This window comes from Carettochelys insculpta, chromosome 3 (genome assembly GCF_033958435.1).
Source record: "Carettochelys insculpta isolate YL-2023 chromosome 3, ASM3395843v1, whole genome shotgun sequence".
NCBI lineage: Eukaryota > Metazoa > Chordata > Testudines > Carettochelyidae > Carettochelys > Carettochelys insculpta.
Genome location: NC_134139.1, coordinates 95498928 through 95523886, shown reverse-complemented (window position 1 = coordinate 95523886; position 24959 = coordinate 95498928). Strand labels below are relative to the sequence as shown.

At 43.5% G+C, this 24959-nt stretch overlaps 2 protein-coding genes across 4 annotated transcripts in view; one reads left to right on the top strand and one right to left on the bottom strand.

The window, feature by feature from the left end:
- Positions 1–17520, top strand: part of GINM1 (glycosylated integral membrane protein 1) — a 28621-nt gene extending 11101 nt beyond the window's left edge. The window contains exons 4-8 of the mRNA XM_074990406.1: positions 1977–2128; positions 10520–10676; positions 11820–11950; positions 13410–13573; positions 17103–17520. Coding sequence (XP_074846507.1) covers positions 1977–2128; positions 10520–10676; positions 11820–11950; positions 13410–13573; positions 17103–17202 — 704 coding nt within the window. The 3' untranslated portion in view covers positions 17203–17520. The remainder of the gene's footprint in view (positions 1–1976; positions 2129–10519; positions 10677–11819; positions 11951–13409; positions 13574–17102) is intronic.
- Positions 17521–17663: 143 nt separating this feature from the next.
- The window catches only part of KATNA1 (katanin catalytic subunit A1), a 38999-nt gene continuing 31703 nt past the window's right edge, over positions 17664–24959 (bottom strand). For all 3 annotated transcript variants that reach the window (XM_074990404.1, XM_074990405.1, XM_074990403.1), the window contains exon 11: positions 17664–19433. In XM_074990404.1, coding sequence (XP_074846505.1) covers positions 19235–19433 — 199 coding nt within the window. In that variant the 3' untranslated portion in view covers positions 17664–19234. The remainder of the gene's footprint in view (positions 19434–24959) is intronic.

The following is a 24959-nucleotide window of genomic DNA, read 5'->3' as shown; positions in this document are numbered from 1 at the left end:
GAGGGGAGGAGGGCTGTTGAGTTTGTGCTCATGGTAGACTTAGGGGAGGGATGATATTAGGCAGTTGTGGGTTGTAAGATGAGGAGGAGGCAGGACTGGTGGTGTGGGAACAGAGGGGAGAGAGAGAGGGCTGTAGCTTGGGCCAGGGAAACCCCATTCCCCACTGATGGCAAATCCCTTTCTTGCTGCTTGGCCTAGCATATGTTGAGTGTGGGGAAGGGTCATGGGCATTCTCCTGAAAGCCCTTTGGTGAGGTCTGAGGTGGCAGTGGCTCCTGTGGGGGCCACATGAAGAAGGAAAAGTTTCAAGCCAAGCAGGTATCTGCAGGAGGAGAGGGTTGACCTCCTTAAAGAAAATTACATAAATTCCCATTGATATTTTTCTAAGTGTTAAATGAGTGGTTGTTTCATCTGAAGAAGCATCCCTGTCTGTATCTCTGGACACCTGAGATAGGAAGACAACTGAGGTATAACTGTCAAAACAAAACAGTCAAGTAGCACTTTAAAGACTAACAAAATAATTGATTAGGTGAGCTTTCGTGGGACAGACCCACTTCTTCAGATGATAGCCATACCAGAACAGACTCAATATTTAAGGCACAGAGAACCAAAATCAGTAATCGAGGTTGACAAATCAGAAAAAAAATTATCAAGGTGAGTAAAACAGAGAGCAAAGGGGTGGGGGTCAAGAATTAGATTAAGCCAAGTGTGCAAAAAAGCCCCTATAGTGTCCCAGAAAATTTGCATCCCAGTTCAAACCAGGTGTTAATGTGTGGAATTCGAGTATGAAAGAGAGTTCAGTAGTTTCTCTTTCCAAAGCAACTGGGCACATTATGTTGGACACACTTCAGACTCTCTCAGACAAAGAGTTAATGGGCACAAAACAGACATCAAAACATGCCTGATCCACAAACCAGTTAGTTTACATTTTAATGGAGTGGGCCGTTCTGTTAATGACTTAAGAGTTTGCATCTTATTGAAGAAGAATTTTCACTCTGCTTTGGAAAGAGAAACTGCTGAACTCTCTTTCATATTCAAATTTGACACATTAACACCTGGTTTGAACCGGGATGCAAATTTTCTGGGACACTATAGGGGCTCTTTTGCATACGTGGCTTAATCTAATTCTTGACTTCTTTCCCCCCTCTCCCCGCCCTTCTGCTCTCTGATTTGCTCACCTTGGTAATTTTTTTCTGATTTGTCCTCCTTGCTTACTGTTTTTGGTTTTCTGTGCCTTAAATATTGTCTGTTCTGGTCTGGCTATGTTCTGAAGAAGTGGGTCTGTCCCATGAAAGCTCACCTAATAAATTATTTTGTTTAGTCTTTAAAGTGCTACGTGACTGCTTTTTTGTTTTGATAGTATATAGACTAGCATGCTTCCTCTCTGAGGTATAACTGGAGTGTGTCAGTTGGACTGGATGCATACGTGTTTAGACAGACAGACTGTTACATTTTCAGTTATGTGGGTGTGAAATTGCAACTTAAAAATAAGCACATGCAGCCTTTTCAACACTGCACCTTTCACTCTCTGATTTCCCACAGCTGTGTCATTAGGTCAGTCAGTGAAAGCATCAGTTTACACAGGTTGAGGAGCCTGCCAGACTTCTAAACAGTATGGTCTTAGCTCTGCTTTGAGTGGGAGTAAATAGCACAGCTGTGAAAACATTGATGGAGGCTGCCCTACCCAATAATTCTTACCAGGGCTGTTACCATTGTACTGCACCATAGACATCAGTGATAAAAAATTGTAGGGGAGAAAGTGAAGAGTAGGCTGCAATGCAGAAAGTTACAATAACTCTTAATTGTGTTCATTGCACATCCTAGTGAGTTTTAACATGAGTGTATTTGCTGGGTACATATTCTTTGTTAATATTACCATAGTCCACCCTTAAGAAGGTTAATTTTCTGTGTCATGTATTAGATGGGGCCTCTGTTTCTCTTTGTAACTTTGTACCCTGCATAATTATCTGTTGACAGTGGAACCTGGAAACTCTGATAAGCAATTTAATCAAAGACATTGGGGAACTGTTAGCGTGCGCATCATGTTTCGTGAGTGGCCTATGACATCCAAGTCGAACTTGCAGTTGATTGTCATTCAGGAAGAGGTGACGGAAATCGATGGGAAAGAGGTAATACTGACCATGCTTGTTTGCCCATTCTAAACTAGAGTGGTATTTTACACATATTTTAACTTTTAACTCATATGCTTACATGTTTTGGTGGATTGGGGCTAAGGTACGTAGCACCTTTCAGGGTTGAGACCTAGATTATTTTGTCTCCTTATAAAATGTTGTTCCTGAATTTTAAGCAATGCCTCACCCCTGAAAACTTGATAGTTGCCATGAAAATAAATTACAGAGAGGATTTTGGAGAGAGAACCTAAGGCCAGATAAGATCTTGGGGGAAAAAAAATCTACTTTGCCCTGTTTCTCAGTTGTCATTGAAATGGGAATTCAGGAAGTATCTATAAACAGAAAAATTTGAAGTATGAAACCATAACTTTTCAGAATGTTGTATATTTACTCATTATTTAAATTGGAGAAGTTCTGCATGGGTACACCTACTGATACAAGTTGTTGCCTTGAGCATGAATTTCCAGGTTATGGCTTAATGTACATTTTTGGGTTATACATGCTCTAGTTTAAATGGCTTATTGTGCCCACACGGTGAAAGGAAAGACATTTAAAAGGTAGCAAATTTGTCAAAATAATTTTGACTATAGCTTATTAGAAAGATCTGCTAATTCATAATTTCAAATATTTTAGAATGTAAGTGTAAATTTGCCTTTTGTTATGAAAAGAAGTTAGCCTAAATGTGTGTTAGCACTGGTTCCTACTATAATTACAATACAGTGATACTACTTTGTTCCAGACCTTTCTCTAGTCAATACAAAATACTGCTAATCTTGGCAGGGAGTTAAAATGAGCATATTACACTACTTTTTCTATTAGGCGCTTTCAGTCCTTTTTCAACTTCAAAAGCTTGCCTCTCACCAATAGAAGTTGGTCCAATAAAAGATATTACCTCACCCTCTTATGTTCTTAATTTCCCTGACACCAACACTTCATGCCATCTTGTTGATTATTAGCTGGCAGTGAACAGATGATTCTTCCTCGAGTGTCCCCGTGGGTGCTCCACGATAGGTGTCGGGCTCGCCCCGGCGCCGCAGATTGGATCTTTCCAGCAGTTTCTGCTGGACTGCGCATGCGCCGGCACACGCCGCTCCCTTGTGCGCTCCCGGCCACGTGTGCGATCCAGTCCCCGCCAGTTCCTTCTTAACCGCCATCGGCTGCCGACGGAATCCGCTCAGGCTGCGGCCAGAGTCAGCGTATTTAGAGTTTTCAGAGTTTTTAGTTTCTTTTCAGAGTTCTTAGTTGGATTGTTTGTTTCTTTATTGCAAAAAAAAAAACAAAACCAAAAACAAATATATAAGTAGAAAGTCTTAGTAAATGAGAAGGAGGAGGGGAGGCAACCCGGGGATGTGAAGGCCAGTAGGCCTCCTGCCGCGGCAGGCTGGGGCCCGTAAGAGGGGAACAGGCACAGAGAAGGTGCTAAGTACCCTATTAACAGCTCAAAGACTCACCGCAATGTCCTCTTCAGGATTCAAGAAGTGTGAGTCGTGCCGCGAAGCTATGCCGGCCTCTGATGGGCACAGTCAATGTATTAGGTGCCTGGGGGAATCACACGTCACCCAGAAATGCTCCTTTTGTGCAAAGCTCACGGCCAGAGCCAGAAAGGATAGAGAAATGCAGCTGAAAATGCTGCTGTTTGATAAGGCCCTCCAGCCAGACATGCCGGAGAGGCCTCAACCGGAGGGACCCACAGGGCTCCATAAAAAGAAGGCGGTGTCCCTCACCCCATCGGTGCAGAAACGGAGGAAGCTCTCTCCAGCCCGATTCCTGCCGGCGGCTACAGCGAGCGGGACGGGTGTAGCACACAGCCCCCAGCCACAGTCACAAACAAGCGGCAGCGCAGCAGCGCACGTGGCAGAGGCTGAGCCTCTGATTACTAAGCAGCTGGCCCGTGCAGTGTTCAGAGCAGTGGCCAGGCAAGCTCCGGAACCGGCGGCACCGCCACAAGCATCACAGACCCCCGCGGCGCCAACGGTGCAGGGCCAACAGGCACGTAGCCTGCAGGCACCGGAGGAGACCACCCGCGCGGCACCGCAGATAAGTGTGCCGAGCGCGGCGCCGACAGCGGGGCCGAGATCCCTGGCACGGGAAGGGGCGGAGCCAGACCCGCAGGGGAGGGGAAAGGCAGCAGTGAAAACCCGGCACTGCAGCCCTTCTCTGGACAGGGCTTCACGGCTGCTCTCGACAAGTCCTCCCCTTATGCTGCGAACACCAACCAGGAGGCATGGGTCTCCCCCAGCCTACCCAGAGCCTCCTTCTCCGTTCCTCCAACCAGTGTCACCATGGCTCGGGCCACCCTCGCCCTTTCTGGGATTTGACCCTCTGGAGTACTATCACAAACCAGTTTCACCATTGTCTCAGTCATCCAGATGATCTCGCTCCCCCAGACATCGGGGGTATGCACCTCGAGAGTGGTCCAGGTCTCCATCCCAGGAACCGTGCCCGTGCTGCCACGGTCGTCCTTATCACGCTGGGCATAGACACCACAGGCATACACCTAGGGGCAGGTCCCCCTCGACCGTCCAGTACCCCCGCGGGCACTCACGGACGGGGACGGAAACACAGTTGTCTCAGGGGGAGTTGATTTTGGAACCCCGAGATTTTCCCTCGCAAGCCTCCAGTGAGAGGGTGTACCACCGACAGCAGGACCCTGAGAGTTCAAGGGAGGTCTACCCTAGTGGTTCCTCCTTGTCCTCCCCTGACGAGGCTACGGCCCCCGGGGATGTTGCCCCCCGGACGACCTCAAACAGTTTCAGGAGCTGTTTAAAAGGGTGGCTTTCACGCAAGGCATCCAAACAGCACAGGTGCAGGAGAAGCACCACAAGCTCCTCAAAAACCTGAGGCCTCCGGCCTCATCCAAAATCGCTATCCCGCTCGACAAAGCAGTCATGGAGTCTGCTACCACCATATGGCAGACCCCGGCTTCCGCTCCACCTATAAACAAGAGAGCAGATAAGAAATACTTCATCCTAGCGAAGGGCATGGAGTTCCTGTTTAGTCACCCACAACCAAATTCTCTGGTGGTAGAATCGTCTCAGCAGAGATCGAAGACTTCCCAGTACTAAGCGGGGGGAACAGACAGAGATGCCAAGAAGCTAGAGCTATTCGGCAGAAAGGTATACTCCTCCTCCACCCTGCTGCTGAGAATGGCAAATTATGCAGCACATCTAGTGAACCACAATTTCGACAATTACTCCAGGCTTACTTCTCTCATGGATTCACTTCCAGAAGATAAGAAGCCGGTGCTGAAGGCCATCGTGCAAGAGGGCTATGCAGCTTAGAGGACAAGAGTCCAGATCGCCCTGGACGTAGCGGACACGGTGGCACGCTCAACGGCTACGGCAGTGGTCATGCGCAGTGAATCCTGGTTCCAGACGTCGGGTATCCCTAGGGATCTGCAGGCAAAAATTGTCGATCTCCCTTTCGACACGCAGAAGTTGTTTGCAGAGTCAACTGATTCGGTCCTTCATTCCAGTAAAGACTCAAGAGCGACACTCAGAACCCTGGGTATTTATACCCCTCCATACAGAAAGAAAAAGTATTACCCTCAACAAAGGTGATACCCGTACCAACCTCAGCGTGCTCAGTACCAACGGGGCTACGACCAAGGGCGGCATCAACAGCAACAACAGTATAGAACTCCTAGGCGACATTCTCAACAAGGCCGTGCATCCTTGGGGCAGGCCCAAAGGCAACAAGTTTGATGGACAGGTCGAGGGCTGCACTATTACTACCATCGCGCAATGTCAGCCACAACTAATGTTCCATCATCGCCTCCGACCGTTCCACTCACAATGGCAAAAGACCACAGACAAATGGGTACTGGAGATCATAGCCACGGGTTACGTGATCCCCTTTCAGTCGCTCCCACCGCCAGGACCTCCGCCCAGGCCTCATCTCAGGGATGCCTCCCACGAGGTGAAACTCAAGCACGAGGTGGACCACCTTATGCTTATAGGGGTGGTGGAAAGAGTGCCGGAGCGACTCCAGGGGAAAGGGTTTTATTCACGATACTTCCTCACAGAGAAGAAAACAGGAGGCTGAAGGCCCATCTTAGATCTTCGAGGCCTCAACCGGTACTTGCGCAAACAACGCTTTCGGATGATCACAGTCGCCTCTATACTGACGGCACTGGACGATGGAGATTGGTTTGCAGGCCTCGACTTACAAGATGCGTATTTTCATATAACAATCCACCCGGCTCACAGACGTTTTCTCCGGTTTATGGTCGGCAAAGAACATTTCCAATACAAGGTTCTGCCGTTCGGCCTCTCCTCGGCCCCCAGAGTCTTTACCAAGACCTTGGCAGTGGTGTCAGCCTACTTGCACAGACGGGGTATTTATATTCCCATATCTGGACAACTGCCTACTGAAAGAGGCCTCGAAGGCAGAGGTACTACGCATGATACGCGTAACAGCAAACACGTTTACTTCGCTGGGCCTGATCATCAACCTTGCGAAGTCAAAGATCGACCCCACACAGGACATAGAGTTCATAGGGCATGCATAAATTCTATCACAGCAAGGGTTTATCTACCTGACGCTCGCTTTCGCACCATCGGTTCCCTAGTACAAGTCATTACATACAGCCCCACGGTGCCGGTTTTAACGTGCTTGCAGCTGCTAGGCCACATGGCAGTGGCGATGTTCGTGGTACAGAACGCCAGACTGCACATGCGCAACCTGCAGCATTGGCTGGCGAGCGTCTACAAGCCGGCATCCCACACCGTCCACAGGGTGGTGTCGCCCACGACAGAGGTGCGCAGATCCCTGCAATGGTGGGTAAACCCCAAGAACATGCTAACAGGGGTACCCTTTCACCAACCACAAATCTCTCTTTTTCTCACCACCGACGCCTCCCACATAGGGTGGGGAGCACACATTGGCGAAAAGGTGACGCAAGGACTGTGGTCCCCTACGGAACAGTCACTGCATATAAATATACTGGAGCTCAGAGCAGTGTTCAACGCCTGCAAACACTTTCGAGACCACATACAAGGCAAGGTAGTCGGGATCAATACAGACAATACCTCCACCATGTTTTATATAAATCGACAAGACGGAGCTCGATCCCGTGCCTTATGTGCGGAAGCAGTCCGGCTGTGGAACTGGTGCATCACCAACAATATAACCTTGAAAGCCTCGTACTTACCAGGTGCTCACAACGTGAAAGCAGACCAGCTGAGCAGGCGCTTTGCACTCACACACGAGTGGCAGATCCGCTCCGATCTGCTACGACCGATCTTTCATGCATGGGGTTTTCCCCAGATAGATCTGTTTGCCACTCAGCACAACAAGAAGTGCCCCCAGTACTGCTCCAGGACAGGACTGGGGTGGGGGTCCTTGGGGGATGCATTCACGATTTCGTTGGAGGGCCCCCTGCTTTACGCGTTTTCCCCCCACAGTCCTCATCCACAAGGTCCTGCAGAAAGCCAGGAGGGAGAGAGCCCGCATGATCCTAGTGGTCCCAACATGGGATCGACAGCAATGGTTCCCCTTGCTTCTGCGCATGTCGGATCGTCCACCGCTTCCCCTTCCGGTGGCGCCGGACCTGCTCACGCAGGCCCAGGGGTCCATAGTGCATCCACACCCCCGAGGCCTGCGCCTACAAGCATGGTTAATCCATGGCTCAGCTCCCTAGAAAGTACATGTACGGAGGGAGTACAACAAGTCCTGGAAAGTAGCCGAAGGATCTCCACCAGGAAGACCTACAAGCAGAAATGGACTCGATTTACTGCCTGGTGTTCCACCAAGCAGTTAGCTCCCCTTGATGTGCCTATACCTGTCATACTAGAATACTTACTAGACCTCAAGAGAGACGGGCTCTCCCTCTCCTCGTTGAAGGTCCATCTCGCCGCTATATTGGCTTTTCGGCATGAAGAGGAAGGGCCCACGGTGTTTGCCCATCCTATTGTTACCAGGTTCCTGAAGGGGCTGGTAAACCTGTACCTCCCCTCGGAAACCGGTTCCACCATCGTGGAGCTTGGACCTGGTGCTCAGCGCGCTAACGGGACCACCGTTTGAACCCTTAGCCACAGTTTCCCTCCGTCTCCTTACGATAAAGACAACCTTCCTTCTTGCAATCACGTCAGCTCGCAGGGTGAGTGAGCTTGCAGCAGTCATGACAACGCCGCCCTGCACAGTATTCTCAAAGGAGGCGGTAACCTTACGGCTGCACCCAGCCTTTGTTCCCGAAAGTCTCTTCAGAGTTCCATCTTAACGAACCTATAGTTTTACCCTCGTTTTACCCTAAGCCTCATAGCTCCAGCAAGGAGGCACGCCTGCACCTCCTGGAAGTGAGGAGGGTGTTGGCCTTCTACATAGACAGGTCTAAGTCCTTCCGGAAAACGGACAGACTCCTAGTCTCTCTCGCTCCCAGGTCAAAAGGAGAGGGTCTCTCTTCACAGAGAATCTCGAAGCACATTGTGTCCTGCATAAAGATGTGCTACGAACTTCGAAAAACTCCTTTACTGGCCCCGCCTAGGGCTCACTCCATCAGGGCGGTGGCGGCATCAACAGCCTTTTTCAAGGTCATCGCGCTAAAAGACATCTGCAGAGCGGCGACCTGGTCGTCCTATGACACCTTCGCCAAGCATTATGCCCTACACCGGGTATTCCAAGAGGATACCCGCCTCTCGACAGCAGTCCTTTCGGGGGCAAGCTGCACATAAACCGATTACCCACCTCCTTTCTTGGGTTACTGCTGGGTAGTCACCTATTGTGGAGCACCTACGGGGACACTCGAGGAAGAAAGAGAAGTTACTCACCGTAGTAACGATGGTTCTTCGAGATGTGTCCCCGTGGGTGCTCCACCACCCGCCCATCCTCCCTGCTTCGGATCTCTGTTTGGTGTTTTTCAGGAGCATCCGAGGCGGTTGGTCAAGGAACTGGCGGGGACCGGATTGCGCACGTGGCCGGGAGCGCGCAAGGGAGCGGCGTGCGCCGGCGTATGCGCGGTCCGGCAGAAACTGCTGGAAAGATCCGATCTGCGGTGCTGGGGCGAGCCCGACACCTGTCATGGAGCACCCACGGGGACACATCTAGAAGAACCATCGTTACTTCGGTGAGTAACTTCTCTTTCATATTATGCAGCAGTTTTAATTTTAAATTCTATGCAATACTGTGCACTGCCTAAGGGCAACATCCCAGCGAATAGCTTACATTCTACTGCATTCCTTTTTGTTGACCAAGGTCCATGTTGCAGTCTTCATCCTGTACCCAAAGCACATGCTGGATTTCTGTCAATTCTTGGCCCTGTATTTTGAACGATTGTCCTATTCATTGTCACACTGACTTTTTTTCCTTCTAAAGTCAGTAGTTGTAGTAATGATCATTATTTTTTAAAATAAAGAATATGTCAAAATAGTACTTCACCTAATATATTTTCATGGAGGAAAAATGAGATCATTTTATTATGTTTTAGGTCAGTCTAGTATAAATACGGCTACAAAATATAAATATTCAGTTTGTACTTCTTAATAACTTTGTTACCACCATGTTGTACCACTCCCTAGTCTCAGTACTGTAGTTTTAAATTAGAGAGTCGCTAAGCATATGCTGCTGGAAGGACAAATGGCAATATTAATGATATCAGCAGAACTTTGTTGACAAGCTGAACTGCTGCAGGTTGCATCAGAAATCACCTTCCTGGTTCTGCAGATAAATACATCTGTGTAAAAGTGCATTATCCTGTGAAGTAGGAAATGGAGCCGTAGTGCCTAGTGAATGACCAGTAGTTTAGGCTTCAGTTTAGTACACTAAAGCATGTGCAAAATCCTATTTACTTTTTTGGAACTACTCACATGTTTGATATGAGGCAGGTGCTCAAATACCTTGCTGAATCAGGGCCATGATAAGTATGGTACAACTCTTAAAAATGAAGTATGTCCTATTAATACACTTGGCAGGAACAGGCACCTTCCCAACCTCTAATGTACTCATGTTAATGGCTAAGTAAATAAAAGATACTATGCATTAATAGCATTTGAGCAACCACAAAAATGCTAGAGTATTTTAATGGTGCTTGTTTTTAACTTGTGGCCTGCTTTAAGCTACGTCTACACTTGCCAGGACTATCAACAGCTGCTATGCAATTTTAGGTATGCCAATTGCATAACTAAAATCGATTTTGCACCCGTCAATATTTCTCCTGGTCTTCACAGTAGCATACTGACAGCAGTGTTCCTCCGGCCACCATTCCTTATCTTTGTGGCTCGCAAGGAGTTCCAGGGTTGATATTGACCCTGGAATATGCTGTTCTGTGCATGTACAAAATGGCACCCCAGAACATCAGACCTCCTAAGCGCTTGATCTTCTGCAGCCAGTGTAGACCTAGCCATACTCTTAGTTTAAAACAGATAGAAAATGTCAGTATTTCTCTTTTCGCAGGTTCAGCAAGATGAGGTCACTGAAATAAACATTTTAATTAAGGGCCTGAGAGTACTTCGGCATTCAAATCATACCCTTCCTTTGAAGGAAAGCATGCTGTATTCCATGCCCAAGGACAATGACATGTTATTTACGCTTCCCAATCTTTCAGGAAAAGGTATGTAACGTATTGCACTTAGATAATGTTTGCATTGGCTAGATCACAAAGCATTTGACAAAGGCAGGCAAATTCAGCGTCTCATTTCATTGAGAGGGCGTCTGAGGCATGTAATGGTGGGCTGATTTGTCCAAGACATATGCTCTCTTGTGTATTAGGATATTTAGTTGTGCCTTATTTTAGCCCTTAAGTATTTTGTGTGCTGTTTTTTTTGTTCTCTTTTCAAATGTGTTTTTCCTTCAGAGATGTTTCTGAAACAGCACTTAAGATGGGGAGCCACTATCACTGTAGTTCTCCTAGCTGAGTTGTATTTGCCATTTCTAGCATAGTCCTACAATAAAGATTACTACTGAATCTCACTCAAGCAAGAAATGAGGGGTCCTGTGGCACCTAATGGACTAACAAATGTATGAGCATAAGCTTTTGTGGGCAAAGACCCACTTCATCAGATGGAGGTCAACGACGTCTGCATCTGACAAAGTGGGTCTTTGCCCATGAAAGCTCATGCTCATACATTTCTGTTAGTCTATAAGGTGCCACAGGACCCCTCGTTGCTTTTGCAGATCCAGAGTAACACGGCTACCCCTCTGATACTCAAGCAAGAAATGAGTTCTGTAAAGTACATTCCTATCTGGTCCATAGTTATATAAGGAATAGTTTGAGTTAGTAAATTTTACTTTATTGAATATATGGCCAGAATTCAGTTTCTATTAATCAAATATTTTACAGGTTTATTAAAGCACTTGACGACAAATTTTAATTTTTCATTTTAGCAAGTGACAGCTAAAATTTACAGTCAAATCCACCTGGTAATGCCACCTTTTGCTTCTTTGAAGGTTTACTGTGAAGATCAAATGAAAATTAACTTTGTGTTTTCATTATAAACTTAAATAATATAGTGCCCCTCCAATACAGCATCACTTTCTTTTGCTTTCAGTATTTCCAGTACAACACTGTCTCCAGATTTGAAGAAGTGTGTGTACCCCCGAAAAGCTCATCACCTAATACATTTTTTTGTTAGTCTTTGAAGTGTTACATGACTGCTTTTTTATTTTGCTTCCTCTGTGCATCATTGTATCATTTGCTGCTCCATTAGAAGTTGAAATGAAGCTAAAACTACTTAGGCTTTTCTTCTTTAAGTAGATGTTCAAGGCCCACTGCAAACAACCAGTCACTACCTCCTTAGGCAAGTAGAAACTACAGTAGATGAAGAGACGTTACCTGGCAAGTTACCAGAAACTCCTCTTGGGACAGAGCCTCCATCATCTTATAAGGTAAAATATTTAGTGTTTTTATTGTAAGCCCAAGTTAAAACAGAATCAGAAATTTCTCTGATTTTGTGTTTTTTAGCAGGGGAGACAGGAAAGAGTGAGAAATCTAGAAGACATTTAAGTTTGTGTTGTTTAATCTAGTGCCAATGCTACAATGACTTGTGGCCTCTCCTTTGGAGTCAAGAAGAGAGTAGTAAATTTTTTTCTCATTAATCCATCGCTGAGAAGCAAAGCCAGACCGCATCTTCCCCCCACCACACCCAGCATGATAGAGTAAATTGCGTATTGCAACATGAAGGCCATTCACATAGTCTTTCAGCAACGATTCAGTGCCATTCTAGAGGATATGAAAGCTTTTTTTAAATAAATGTTCCTAGACTAAATTGAGTTTTGTTCTCAGAACTCCATCTCTTAGCTGTGTGTATAAAAGCAATGTGATATTTTGACTGCGGGAGTAGTCTCAGTTGTAAGGTTCCAGTGACCCATCTGGTTCAATCTCTAGTGTGCATGGAAGAATAACCAACCCACACTGCATGTTTCTTCCTGAGATTGTGCTTGGCTTCATGCTACTTTTTCCTGTAGAGTGGCCAGATAGGAAGTCCATTTACTCTTTGAAAAGTAGAGTAGGCAGTTTGATACAGAAAGAGCAGAGACATGAAAGGAATCGATAGTTTTCTGGGGGGGGGGGGGGGGGAGGAGGGAGGGATTTTCCAGGTACTCCAGGACTCTTTCACATCTCTGCATAGTTAGGGTAGCAAAGAAAAACTGTAGCTGATGTGCTGAATCGGGATCTGGAGCTCTGCACAATGATGAAACAGCCCTGCAGCCTGAGATGGCAGTAAGGGGCCAGCCAGGGATTTTTTTTTTTTTTGTGGGTGTAGACATGCCATTAGAAGTGAGCAACAATCACACCAAGGACAGAGTTTGTTCAGTGCGCTCTTCATCTGATTTACAGGTTATTGCCACAGTGCTCCTATTTTAAAAACTGCTGCAGTTAAACACAAAAACTGAGCACCAGGGAAACAATATACTACCCTGCAAGTCACTGCTGCAACAGGCTAATCATTGTTCGTTGAAAATATCACCAGGGATCAGGGTTGTCCTCCAAACATTCCACCCTCTTGTGATCAATCTATCCGACAGCCCTGAAAGGTTCTTTATAGCCAAATAATGCTGCTGTTACACCACCAAGCCTTTCCATGACGTGCTTACAGCTCTCCTGTGGTTCTCAACTCCCCACCAACAAATGGAGTCTACCTCTTCTGTGACTCTGCATTTCCGATTTGCAGGTCAGAGCTTCCAGAGCCAGGAGACTCCATTAGAAAATAAGATTGGTGTGAAAAGTACTGCTTGAACTCTGATACATTTAAAACGTCTAATACCTCGTGTAGTGACTTGCAAATAGCTGGATATCACACTTGGCAAATGTCAGATGCTATCTTGTTTCAATTATTGTTTTCAGGTGATATGCCAATGGATGGAATACTCAAGAAAAGAGCTGTGTGGGATCTGGCTTAAATCTTTTCCTGTGTTCTTTAAGTTGATGGAGGTCATTGGGACTGGAGTCATTGGAGCAGCTCTAGTTTTAAGACTCTTAAAGGCGATTTTCCCACCCTTTGAGCACAAGTAAGTAATTTTTGCATTTTCTTAGAAAAACAAAACAAAAACGAACTGTTTGTAGTCATAAAACAAGTTAATGAAAGGAGACAGCCTGGTGGTGTCAGCTGCTGTGATTTCTTCTGAGGAAGTTCTGAATAGGTCAATGCTCCCTATTAAATTGTTCATGTATTATCACCATTTCATGTGTCTTCAGCAGAGCCGCTCACACACAACATGGGAGGGAGGAGTAGGACTTTTCTCTACAGCATTATTCATGTCAGGAACATGAAGGCCAAGTAGCAGAAGCTCTGCCTGGATAGTGTAGTCAAACAAGGTTAAGAAACACTTTGTTCTGTCCAAACTTTGCCCCACAGCCTAGATCAGCCTTTCCCTAAACTAGTTTGGCCAAGGAACACTTTTGGGCTTCAAATATATTGATGGAACACAGACAACATGGATGAGGGTGGTTCTTACCAAAAAAAATTGCAGCTCATAATGCTCAAGTTGATTTTAAAAAGTTAACTTATGATGTCTTACTTTACAAACAAAAGAGCATCTCAATGAACAAGTAATGTCCTTCTGATAATTTACAGGATTGCTAACAGTCATCTTAAGTATAAAAAATACAAATTTAAGTACCAGCCCAAAACAAAACATCAATAGAAACAGCCAAAAAAGGATGGTTAGCAGTGTTTTGTACAAAAGTAGAAAGGACAATATTGTTCGAAAAAGGATGGTCCTTCCTTAAAGCTTAAACATTTATGAAAGTGCAAAACATTATGTATGGAAAAAATATTTTTAAATGTTTGTTTTTACAGAAAACTACTGGGAAATAAAACATTTGACAGTTTTTTTAATGCAAAGAGTGTTTTTGCTTATTTTAATCTCAAATCTGTTTAGGAATGATGCTGTAGAGAGTCGGCTACTCATATTGGGGCAGCATCACATGATTTCTCTGAAACCAGCTCATGCTGAAATAATCCTAACCGACTGATTTGGCACAAGTTATAAACACAAATAGGATACCTAAAAAACTATTCAAATATTTTTGATACAGAATTTCATATTTAATATTTTAGAAGGAAAAACATTGAGGATCAATTTTTTTTTTTTTGCAGAACAGAGTTTGGGAAACACTAGCCTAGATTTAGCAGTAAGTCTTCAGTGTCAACCAAGTGCTTTGAAAACATTAAATCAGAGTCAATTGTACACATTGTTTTTCTACAGAAGGCACTTCGCTTCCCTCATCTTGAGATAATATACCTCCCTTTTTGTTAAGGGAGCAAGGGAATGAATCAGTGTGTGAAGTGATCTGAAAACAGAAGGCATTAATTGCAGCGTGGCAGAGTAGAGCACAGTCATCAGTCCCTGTGTTCAAGCTAAGCTGACACTAAGTAAGCAGCACATTAGTACAGTGGGAAAGTTGTGGAGTTTGCTTGTTTTCAACACAGTTAACATCTCAGTTTTAACACTGTAAATAAAATGCCAACACAACATTAAGATAGTTTAAACTGAAAATGTCTTGCAAGTGAGCCACAGTGTATTTGTCTGTGTCAAAATTAACTGAAGTCTTCCACTGTAACAAATTATATCAAACCCTGTAAGGAACCAAGCCAGACAGGCAGGAGTGAGAGGCCTCAAGGTGTTTGACAGCCTTTTGGGTTTCGGAAATAAAAGGGTTTACAAACTGAAAATGTACATACTCAAAGGACTTTAACTAAGCCATCTACCCTGGTGTTATCCGCCATCTTTTCTTTACATAAAGCAATATTTAAGCTAGGGCGTGTTCATCTGTCAGGAGCAGGGAAACAGAAGGACTTGCTGGATCTGACTGTTTCCATGCAACAAGGTAGGAGCTTAACACTGCTATTTCTTTAAACTAGGCAGAAGTGGAAAACAGGGATAAACAATACAGATGGACACTGAGCCATAGTAACATAAGTAGTTTTGCTCTATATCTAGACTGTAGAGAACTGTTGACAATATATATGCAAATGTCATGCAATTTGCATATCTTTTGCCAACAGGTTGTCAGGAGAGGCTTTTCCAACATTTGGCCTGTCCACACATCGGTGGAGACATCTTTTCTTCTTTATGGAATGAGCTGTACAGGGATGTCAGCAGAATGCTCCGAATTGGCAGATCTCTTGCAAGAGATGCATAGTCTGGATGCGTGCTGTCAACTTCTGTTGACACACATCTGCAGTCTGGACCAGTGATGTCCAAAAGAAATTTAATGGCTTGCTGTAACTCCTTCCCCCACTTACTCAATTTGCCACGGGCTGAAGCTCATGTTGTGACTGGAGACACCACTGCACAAGCCACCTGGGGCTGAAGCCACACTGACTGGAGCACACCAGGGCTGGAGGAGCCACCTCTGCCACGTACTTGACCCACCATGTGGTGGGGCGTATGCAGAGTGGTTGGGGAAGCACCACATTTGCCACGCTATGAGTGTAGACATACCTTAAGTGGTCAAAAACAGGTTGAGGAACCACAGTAGTTCCACTTGTGTGTTGAATCTTCAGAGCTCTTACGAGTGTTTAAAACCTTGTGGCTTTCACAAGTTCAACCACTGACAGGCTCATAAGCTTACCACTAATATGGCTCCTGGTGGCAGATAAATTGTTTTGAAATCACGTTTTGAATACCTGAGGGAGGAACAGAAATATATGGTGATGTTCTGGATTGGCAGCCAGCTTACGGGATGTGCTAAGTCACTCACTGCTAGCCTAGACTGCCATCTTCCTGCACTCCTTCTCACAGGTGGGGGAAGGAAAAACAAAGAAGAAAACCAATTCACAGTAAGGCTACATTTTCACTTAGAAAAAGCTTCAAAATAGCTGTGCTAATGGCCAAATTGATGAATACTAATGAGGCGCTGAAATGAGTATTCAGCAACTCATTAACATGCTGCTGATAAGAATAAGGGGCTTTCAGTGTTTGCTGGGTACTCTTGAAAATGAACCCCATGTGGGCAAGCTGTGGGCGAGCCAAACATGGCACTGCCATGGCCGGTGGCATGCTAATGAAGTGCTGAATATTCATTTCAGCACCTCATTAATATTCTTCAATTTGGCTATTAGCATGGCCATTTTGAAGCGTTTTCTAAGTGTAGACACAGCCTAAGTTATTGTTGTAAAGCACTAGTATAGAACAGGCTCCCAGTGCTATTGGCTACTCCTCAGGAGGGGGTAATTTAAACTTAACAGTGTAGACAAAGCAGCTTTCCTCAAGCCTCAGTACCAGTGGTGCCTCTTCTTTTAACCCAGGGGAAGCACACAATAGCGAGAAGAAAAGAAGCCCACACTGACATGGCCCACCACTGAGAAACAGCCAACAAAGCATTCCTTTCACACCCCAGATTCTAAGGGGGCCCAAGCTAGTGGATTTTGTGGCTCCCACCCTGGGTCTGGGGCAGAAAAAGAGGTTCAGTAGGGGGGTTACCTGCACAGCCCCCCAGGGACACACAAGGCTCTGTCCCCTACTGCTGCTGTTTACTGCGATTCCATCTCAAAACAGAACTAACCTTTTCTAATGTTAATGTATCTTTCAGGGGAGTCCTTCGCATGGTGGATATCAAGCCTGCACCCCTGGTTGTAATGAATCTTTCTTCAGATATTCCAGAGAAGACAGACAATTTAGCAGAGAAATGATGTTCTCAGTACCATATTTGCTTCTGAATCTGTGCACACAATTAATTGACCTGAAATTTAGCACTTGAACTTCAATACCTTCTTTGCTTCCTCTTCTGAAAATTGTACCTGAATTGATTTATGTTTAAAGGGACTCTCCAAGGTGGAGGCTCAATTATTTTACCTCTGCTGCCATAGCCTCTTGCTCTCAAGAGACAGCAGCTTCTTCCCACATGAAGATTTTGATTTTAAAGAAGTTAAAAATCTCACTCCCAGCAGCTAGGACGGGGACTGGCCTTTGTACTCTAAGGCAATGAGGTAATAAAATATAGAATGTGATAGTCTTCTGTCATCTCAAGCACAGGACAAAGGAATTGGAGGAAGAGATTGCACATGCACCTACAAGCCAAAATAAGCTGGATAACCTGATTAGAGCTATATATTACCTTGGACTGTGCCTTGTAAAAACAGATGTTCTTACTACTAAAATAAGTGGTTAGTGTTTGATGTACAAGGAATTAAGGCATCTTCACATTTCAAGCACTTTATTCAACTCCCCGTATCATATTAAGCCTCTTCCCTATTTGTGATATTGGGTTAAGTTTCCTAGAAACAAGAACCCAAAATGTCTTACAAGACAGTATACTGTTAAGTACAGGTGGTACACTTTCCTGCAAATTTTCATAAATTAACATTTGAATTGTTTACTAGAAACTGACTAGATATTGTAAACATATACTGGAAGGAAGTCTAAACTATAGTGAAGTGGCTTGCCGTCACCAGAAAGCTAAAAATCCAACATAAGGTTTTTTCTTTCTATTGGTGTTCCCTAAAATTAGTGGGAATTAGATATTTCAGGAAAAAACCTCAATCATATATGGTCTTGCCTTAAGATTGAGGGTACCAGGCCTTAAAATAGTTGACTTTTGGCCCTGTTAAAAATATTTCTGAAGAAAGATACCTCAATAAATGAAGTGGCCCCATGTACAAATGGGGCAGGGGGAGTAGATCTGTTTTAGAAGGTAACATTAAGAACTTAAAAACTAGACTTTAGAGAAATCTAGGACATGCATACAGGTGAGTACTAAGATTCTAGAACACAGGATTACATAACCAAATCATCTGCCTGAAATCCGTTTACAACTTTATTTTTAAATAGAAAGTGTGCCATGTACGTTTAATGCTTTATTCTTCACTTTCTAAAGACAACTGCAACACTTGTAGATCTGGTATAAGACAAAGGTGTGGTCAACACTACAAAATAAGTTCAACTTATGATATGCAACTCCAGCTACAAGAACTGCATAGATGGAGTTGATGTTCTTTAAGGTGAGTTTCTAGCCCAGACCCACTCCGGGAGACTAACAAAAGGCTTCCTTTTGCAAGGAGTACTGGAGTCAATGGGAGCTCCCTCAGTGTTCAGTTTAGAGCAGTCCTACGAGATGTGCTAAGTAGACTCCCAAAAGATGATTGACCTCCAGGGCATCTATCTTCATGTAAGCCTAGATGTGCCCTCAGCACCAGTGCTGGCAGTCTGGCATCTCTGAGGAAATCCTTTTCCCAACCCCTCTTAAGTGAAATTTTACTTTAGTCAGACTTGAGTATACTAACTTACAAATTTCAGCTTTTTGCACTTTAGTCTTGGCACAAATTTAACAAGCAAAATTTGCTAATGATTGATTGGCACTACAGTTTAGTGCATTTAATTCTTCCTATGTTGAGATTTATAATATCAAGATTGAGCAAGCACCAGTAAGACCACTGAAAGCTCTTACAGAGCCACACATGAACAGATCCTCGTATTTAATTTAATTTAACCACAATGAACACCAATACATGATGACATTAATATCTTTGAAGTAGAGACCTGGACAGTTAATTCAAGAGGCGGAGATGACATGCAATTTAAAAAAATGGAGTTTATTCAGAATCATGTTGCTCTTAAGTTTAAGAAAGTTAAAAAAATAGCACTTAATGCACTTCAACGCTACCTTTCATTACTTCTGAAGCTGTTTTAAGACAGGTTTCTCTGGAGAAGTTTGGTTAAGATGACTTAGCATGATCCAAATTCAACAATCCATTTTTCATATTTTTCAATGTCCGCAGCAGATACTGATTTAGAAACCTTTTTTAAAGCTATTTCAAAATCTTCCATAGTTGTAGGCATGTGCATTTCATCTCTGGAAAGATTTCTGATTTCTTCTGGTGTCAAGCCTTCAATACGCCTTCTCATAGCCATCAGTGATGCATCTCTGTACAATAAGAGAAACCAACTCATTAATATGGAAATTTGCTTGGGGGGGGTGGGGGAAGAACCAAAAATTCAACATCTGTTCTTAACAGTGGAGCCCATGATTACTATGGTATGTAAGCACTTCACAGTTAATGTATTTACCCTCACTGTAGGCCTGAGCAAGGGAAGTATGCTAGTATGTGGTGGTGAACAGAATCTGACCCACTTCTCCCAACTCCCAGACTAGTGCAGCTGCTTTCTGTGTAGCACTTTGAAACTGCACTATTAGAACCTTCAGTGCCATCTATCTGCAGCAGTACTGAAAATACATATTTACCTTGCATGTATTTCAGTATGCAGGAATCAGATTTGAGTTTGGCACATCGCCTTGCACTAGTGAAAACCCCTGGGGTTGGCTAAAGATAATTGAGGCCTGTTTGTGACTAGACAATTAGATCAGTTTGTCAGTCTGTGGAGTGTTTCTCTGTAAACTCTGCACTTGCATGGCCACCCTGGAGAAACTCAGATACTGCCCAGCTGATTAGCAGAGCATTGACACCTAGGGTTGTGTTTCTATTTGTGGTGCAGTGTCACCTCTCTGAACAAATAAATTTATTCTGCACATAGATGGAAAAGATTGAGGGAATACTGGTCAGGGGTATGAAATCATTGTATTCTTCCATCAACTTAACTACTGCCTCTCAGACCAGAAAGAAAGTTGCTTATCCCAACCTGTCATCAGCATTGCTTTAGCACTTCAGTGTAGATGCTATGGAGCTGTGCTACTGTAGCGTTTAAAATGAAGGCAGACACTGACAAGCTCAATTTATGGAATAACTGGGGTTTAAACACAAAATTTCAAGATTCCTTCTGCACATTTCACAATGTGCAACGTGGAATTCTATTTGACTTCAAATTTGCACCAGCTAGACAATTTAATGAATCAATTTTAAAAATCAGTTGGGGCACATAAGACTGCACTGTCTTTATTCAAAGTATGATTCAGCTGGGGGAAGAGAGTCAAAATACTTGAAATGCAGTTGTTTGTGCCTTTTACTACTGAGGGCAAACCTTTTTGTCTTGTTACATCTTGCAGTAAGATCAGAACTAAATCTGCTACACAAGCAGTCATCAAATTCAGCAATAACAACAACCTGAAGACAGACCATAGGAATATCCTTAAAGACTGCTGTTTGGGTAAGAAAGGTGAAGGATACACAAAGTTTTGTGGTGTAGTTTGGCTGCATTGAAGTGTTCCAGTTCAGCAGCTGTACAGTTTGAAGCAGCTGTTTAAAATCAGGCCAAGAGTTCTAAATTCAGGCATTACTTTTATCATAGCACAAAAGGCTGCTCAGTTTTGACCAAGTAAACCCTGGACAATTAACCATTTGCAGATGCATAACTAAGCGGCATAGTTTTGTTCCTTAAAATCTCTTGATAGTTCTGAGTGCTCTGCACAATTTCTTCATGTCTCGTTCTAAAGCAGCCATGCAGAAGTGAAATTCCAGATGGGAAATGAAGTAGGTCCTTCTTGAATGTTCCTGTGTTCTTATGACAAATTCAGTGTGCTAGGGACCAGCACACTATTCCTTGAAGCCTCAGTGAGCAGGGCGTATACCCCTATTCTCTGAGGAACAGAAGTAGAATCCTGGGGCTAAAAGGGACCTCAGGAGGTCATTGAGTCAGACCTCCTGCCTAAAGCATCTACAACAACAGATGTAGTGACATATCCCTGCACCTACAAGTCTTACACAAAATTTCCTTCCACTGTGCTACTGTACAGACAATTGAGCTTTCCTAGCTCAGCTGTTCCACTATATCCCTATCTGCCACCACCCATGAATGGGAAACATTTTAAAGGAAGGGTTTTGAAGAAACAGTTTATTAGGGAGGGTCTGTACTACCTCCAAGCTGTTGTTACTTACAAAGAGAGACCAACTGGAACTAGGAACTGAATCATTTCCCAACACCTCTCATAACTGTCCATCCACATATACCTTAAAACACTTACTGCACCCAGCAGTTTAAACTATCCCTATAAATACCTCTTCTCCTGCTGCATTTAAGGATTTATTATATTTTTATTTTCTGTGTTAGATAAGCTAATAAACAGGCGGTGAACATCTACATACTCATTACTTAGGTCAGGGTTGGACAAATGACTGAAAAGTCTGCATTTTTCAGCTTGATCTGTTTGAAATATTTTTCTGAAATTGAGTTATGTACACCATCAAGTTTTAGCCAGAAAGAAAAGTTTAGTTTACTTTTTAAAATGCACACAAACCAGTACTTCATTTTAGTTCAGCTACCATTTCATCTGTCTCACTCGCAGATACAAAGGATAGGCCAGGCAATGTAGGAGGTGCTGATAATTATGTTTTTGTCCACAGTAAGGATGACAGCAATTAAAGCCATTATCAGGAAGGGGCATAAGTCAATGTTGTAAGAAAGATCAGATCCTTGGGAATTTTAAAATAAACTTAAGCAACCTGTTTTTTTTTCCTTCTACATTCACTCCTTAGTGACTAATACACAGTACTCAGGACTTCAAAAAAGATAATGTGTGGGGCATAGATCAAAAAAGCAAGCCAGACACACTGCTGATTATATTTAAGTGCTCATTAGACCACCATACTACTGATAATGCTTACGTTTAACTGGCTCAGAATGGGACAAAGCAGCCCTAGAAACAGAGCTGCTTCTTCCCTCTATCTGTCCAGTTGCTGCAACATAATCCACTGCTCACCAAGCCTTAGGGACAGGCAGTCACATTTTAGGGAGGTGCTTGGGGCTTTCAGTATTGACACCTTTAGCAAGGGCCAGGCACTTGCTTTCCAAAGTAGAAGCTTCTCTAACTTACACACTGAGTGAACATGCAGAGTCTGAAGATTTGTTTAAGTCAGTGTTTCTTAAACTTTGAGACCATGGAACATTATGAAAGTTTTGTTCAAAAAAATTCTCTGACCAAAAAGCCCCACAGCCAACATCAACATAGATACCAAAAACAAAAATGAAGCAATTTAAATCAAGTATGATAGGAATGAAGTAACATTGTATCTGGTTTTAACAGAAAATGCATACCAGTGTATTTTTCCAAATGCTCACAGCACACCTGTGAGCTGTTCATGGAACATAGTTTAAGAAACATTGATTGATATTATAGATAGTGGGGGGGCAGGGGACAAAGGACAAAGTTACAGACAAAAGTCTATGTAGGACATCAAGGCTAGTTAGTGGGCTGCATGAGTGGCCCTCCCTTGTCTCAGTGGGCGGCAAGATTGAAATTAGTTTTATGCACTACCCATGACCTCAAGATTAAATACATTAATATACATTGCATGCTGAATAACTTCAAAACAAAATAGAATGCTTTACTCATTCATATAATAGAACAATCAACTTTATACAATTAAAAATAAATACAATATAAAATTCTACTGCCCCGCCTCCTTTCCCAAGCACATCCCATCCATCATCTTGTACCCTTCCTCCAAGCACTTCCAGAGAACTGTGTGTTGGCCGATTTGTGCCCCATTACCACTCTTCCCCCTCCTTCTCAGAGCCAGAATGCTATGAATCAGCTGATTTATGGCACTCTGGAAGTTCTGGGAAAGAGGAGCAAGTAAGTGCAAGGCCCCCCAGTACAGAAGAGGCATGGTGGAATGGAGCAGAGCTGTGGTGTGGCCCACATATGGAACCCTGATGGGCCACAGGTTGCCTGCCACTGATGTAGGATAAGTCCACAAACTAAACAGGTGCAGAAAATCATGAAGTCTCAGAATCCTTGAGGAGAGGGTTTGTGATTAATACCACAGGAAATAAAACCTCTGCTCCACTTGCTCTGGGTAGCAAGATGATCAGAAATTAGAATCTTCTGATGTATCGAAGACACTAAACTTAAAAAAAAAAAAAAAGTAAATCTTGCACATAATTAAATATCAATTTATTGAGGCTGAATTCTTTAAGGAAACATTAAGGGGCATCTACACTAGGAACTAATGTTGAAGTTAAGCACCACATCGAAGTAGCCGCAGAGAGTCTACAAACATTTTTCCTAAATTCAAAGTCCTTACTCCATTCCCAGGAATGGAGTAGTGCCCTACTTCAAAGTTTAAACTTCAAAGTAGGGTGTCTGTAGATGCTCTACTTCGAAGTAGCCAACTTTGAAGTTTTGTAGCGTAGTCACAGCTGGTATGGCTATGATCTGAAGAAGTGGGTTTGTCCCATGAAAGGTCATCACCTAATAAATTATTTTGTTAGTCTTTAAAGTGCTACATGACTGCTTTTTTGCCTTTTTACATATGTATATTTCTGAAGCATATTCAGAAACAACAAGATTTCTCTGGTTTGACATACAAGGATTTGAGTATTGGTAAATGATGAATGAACCACCTAGTGAAGATGGAACTGACCCGTTTTGCTTTCATTCCTCATCTTAATTTGTAATTATCCTGGGAACTGCACCACAGCATTGTCCATTTTCTGGCATACTACTTGTCGCCATTAAATATTTATGTAGAAGTCCTCTCTCCTACATCCTCCTCTTCCTCTCAAATTGTACACTCCCATTCTCTCCTGTTTTTGGTCTTATATTACTGCATATTCTAATTAGTTTTCCCAATATGACAATAAAACCAACATTTCAACCAGTATTAGCTGGACTGTGTAACAAATCTAGTATCAGCCATTGGAAGAAATACTTCACGATAATACAAGTTTTAAAAGAAAATTTAGTAGCATAGCTACACCCTAGGAAATACCTTTTGATTAAATGCCCTTGTGCTTCCCTCACTCATATAAACTGAGCTGAAATAAAAGCCAGTAGTTACGCATCCATACACATACAAGAGCTACCTAAATCTAACCCTGCATTTGCCTCAACTCAATTTATAGCGGTCAGATATATGGAGCAGACTTTTCTTTATTCACTGTCCTTTCATCCCCTCTATAGTACTGGGTTACTTATTACTACTTCCGGTAACACACCAAAGCTATCAATCAGGTTAGGGAAGTCATCGCCACAGTTGGTGATGCATAGAGTGGGTGACAGTCCTTGCCCTTGAGACCTTTCAGTTCAAGAAGCAGCAAGAATGTGGAGACTACTAAGAGAACCAAGTCACGCTTACATTAAGATTTTTGTCTTCATGGCAAGGCTCATATTTTCTGTGTATTCTTACTTTTATTTCTACTCTTACAGTTGAACATCAGCATAAATGTGCAACAACTACTGACTCCATGTTTCACCATGACTTTCATCTGAACATTTTTATAGGTTAACAGAAATTGAGCTAAATCAGAGTACTTGTATACATCTCGTTTTCAAGTGTTTTGGCCCGGAGCCCACCTTACTCGACACAAGCTTTTCTGTGGACTTCCAGCCAACCTCCCGTGGTGACAAAATGACTTTGCTTATCTCTAAATACCTTAAATACTAAAATACTCATATTAGGCTACTGGAGTTATAACATAAGGGGGCATATATGAACTGGTAAGAAAGGAAGTACTATCAAGATAAACAGATTAAACACTTGAATTTTATCATGTT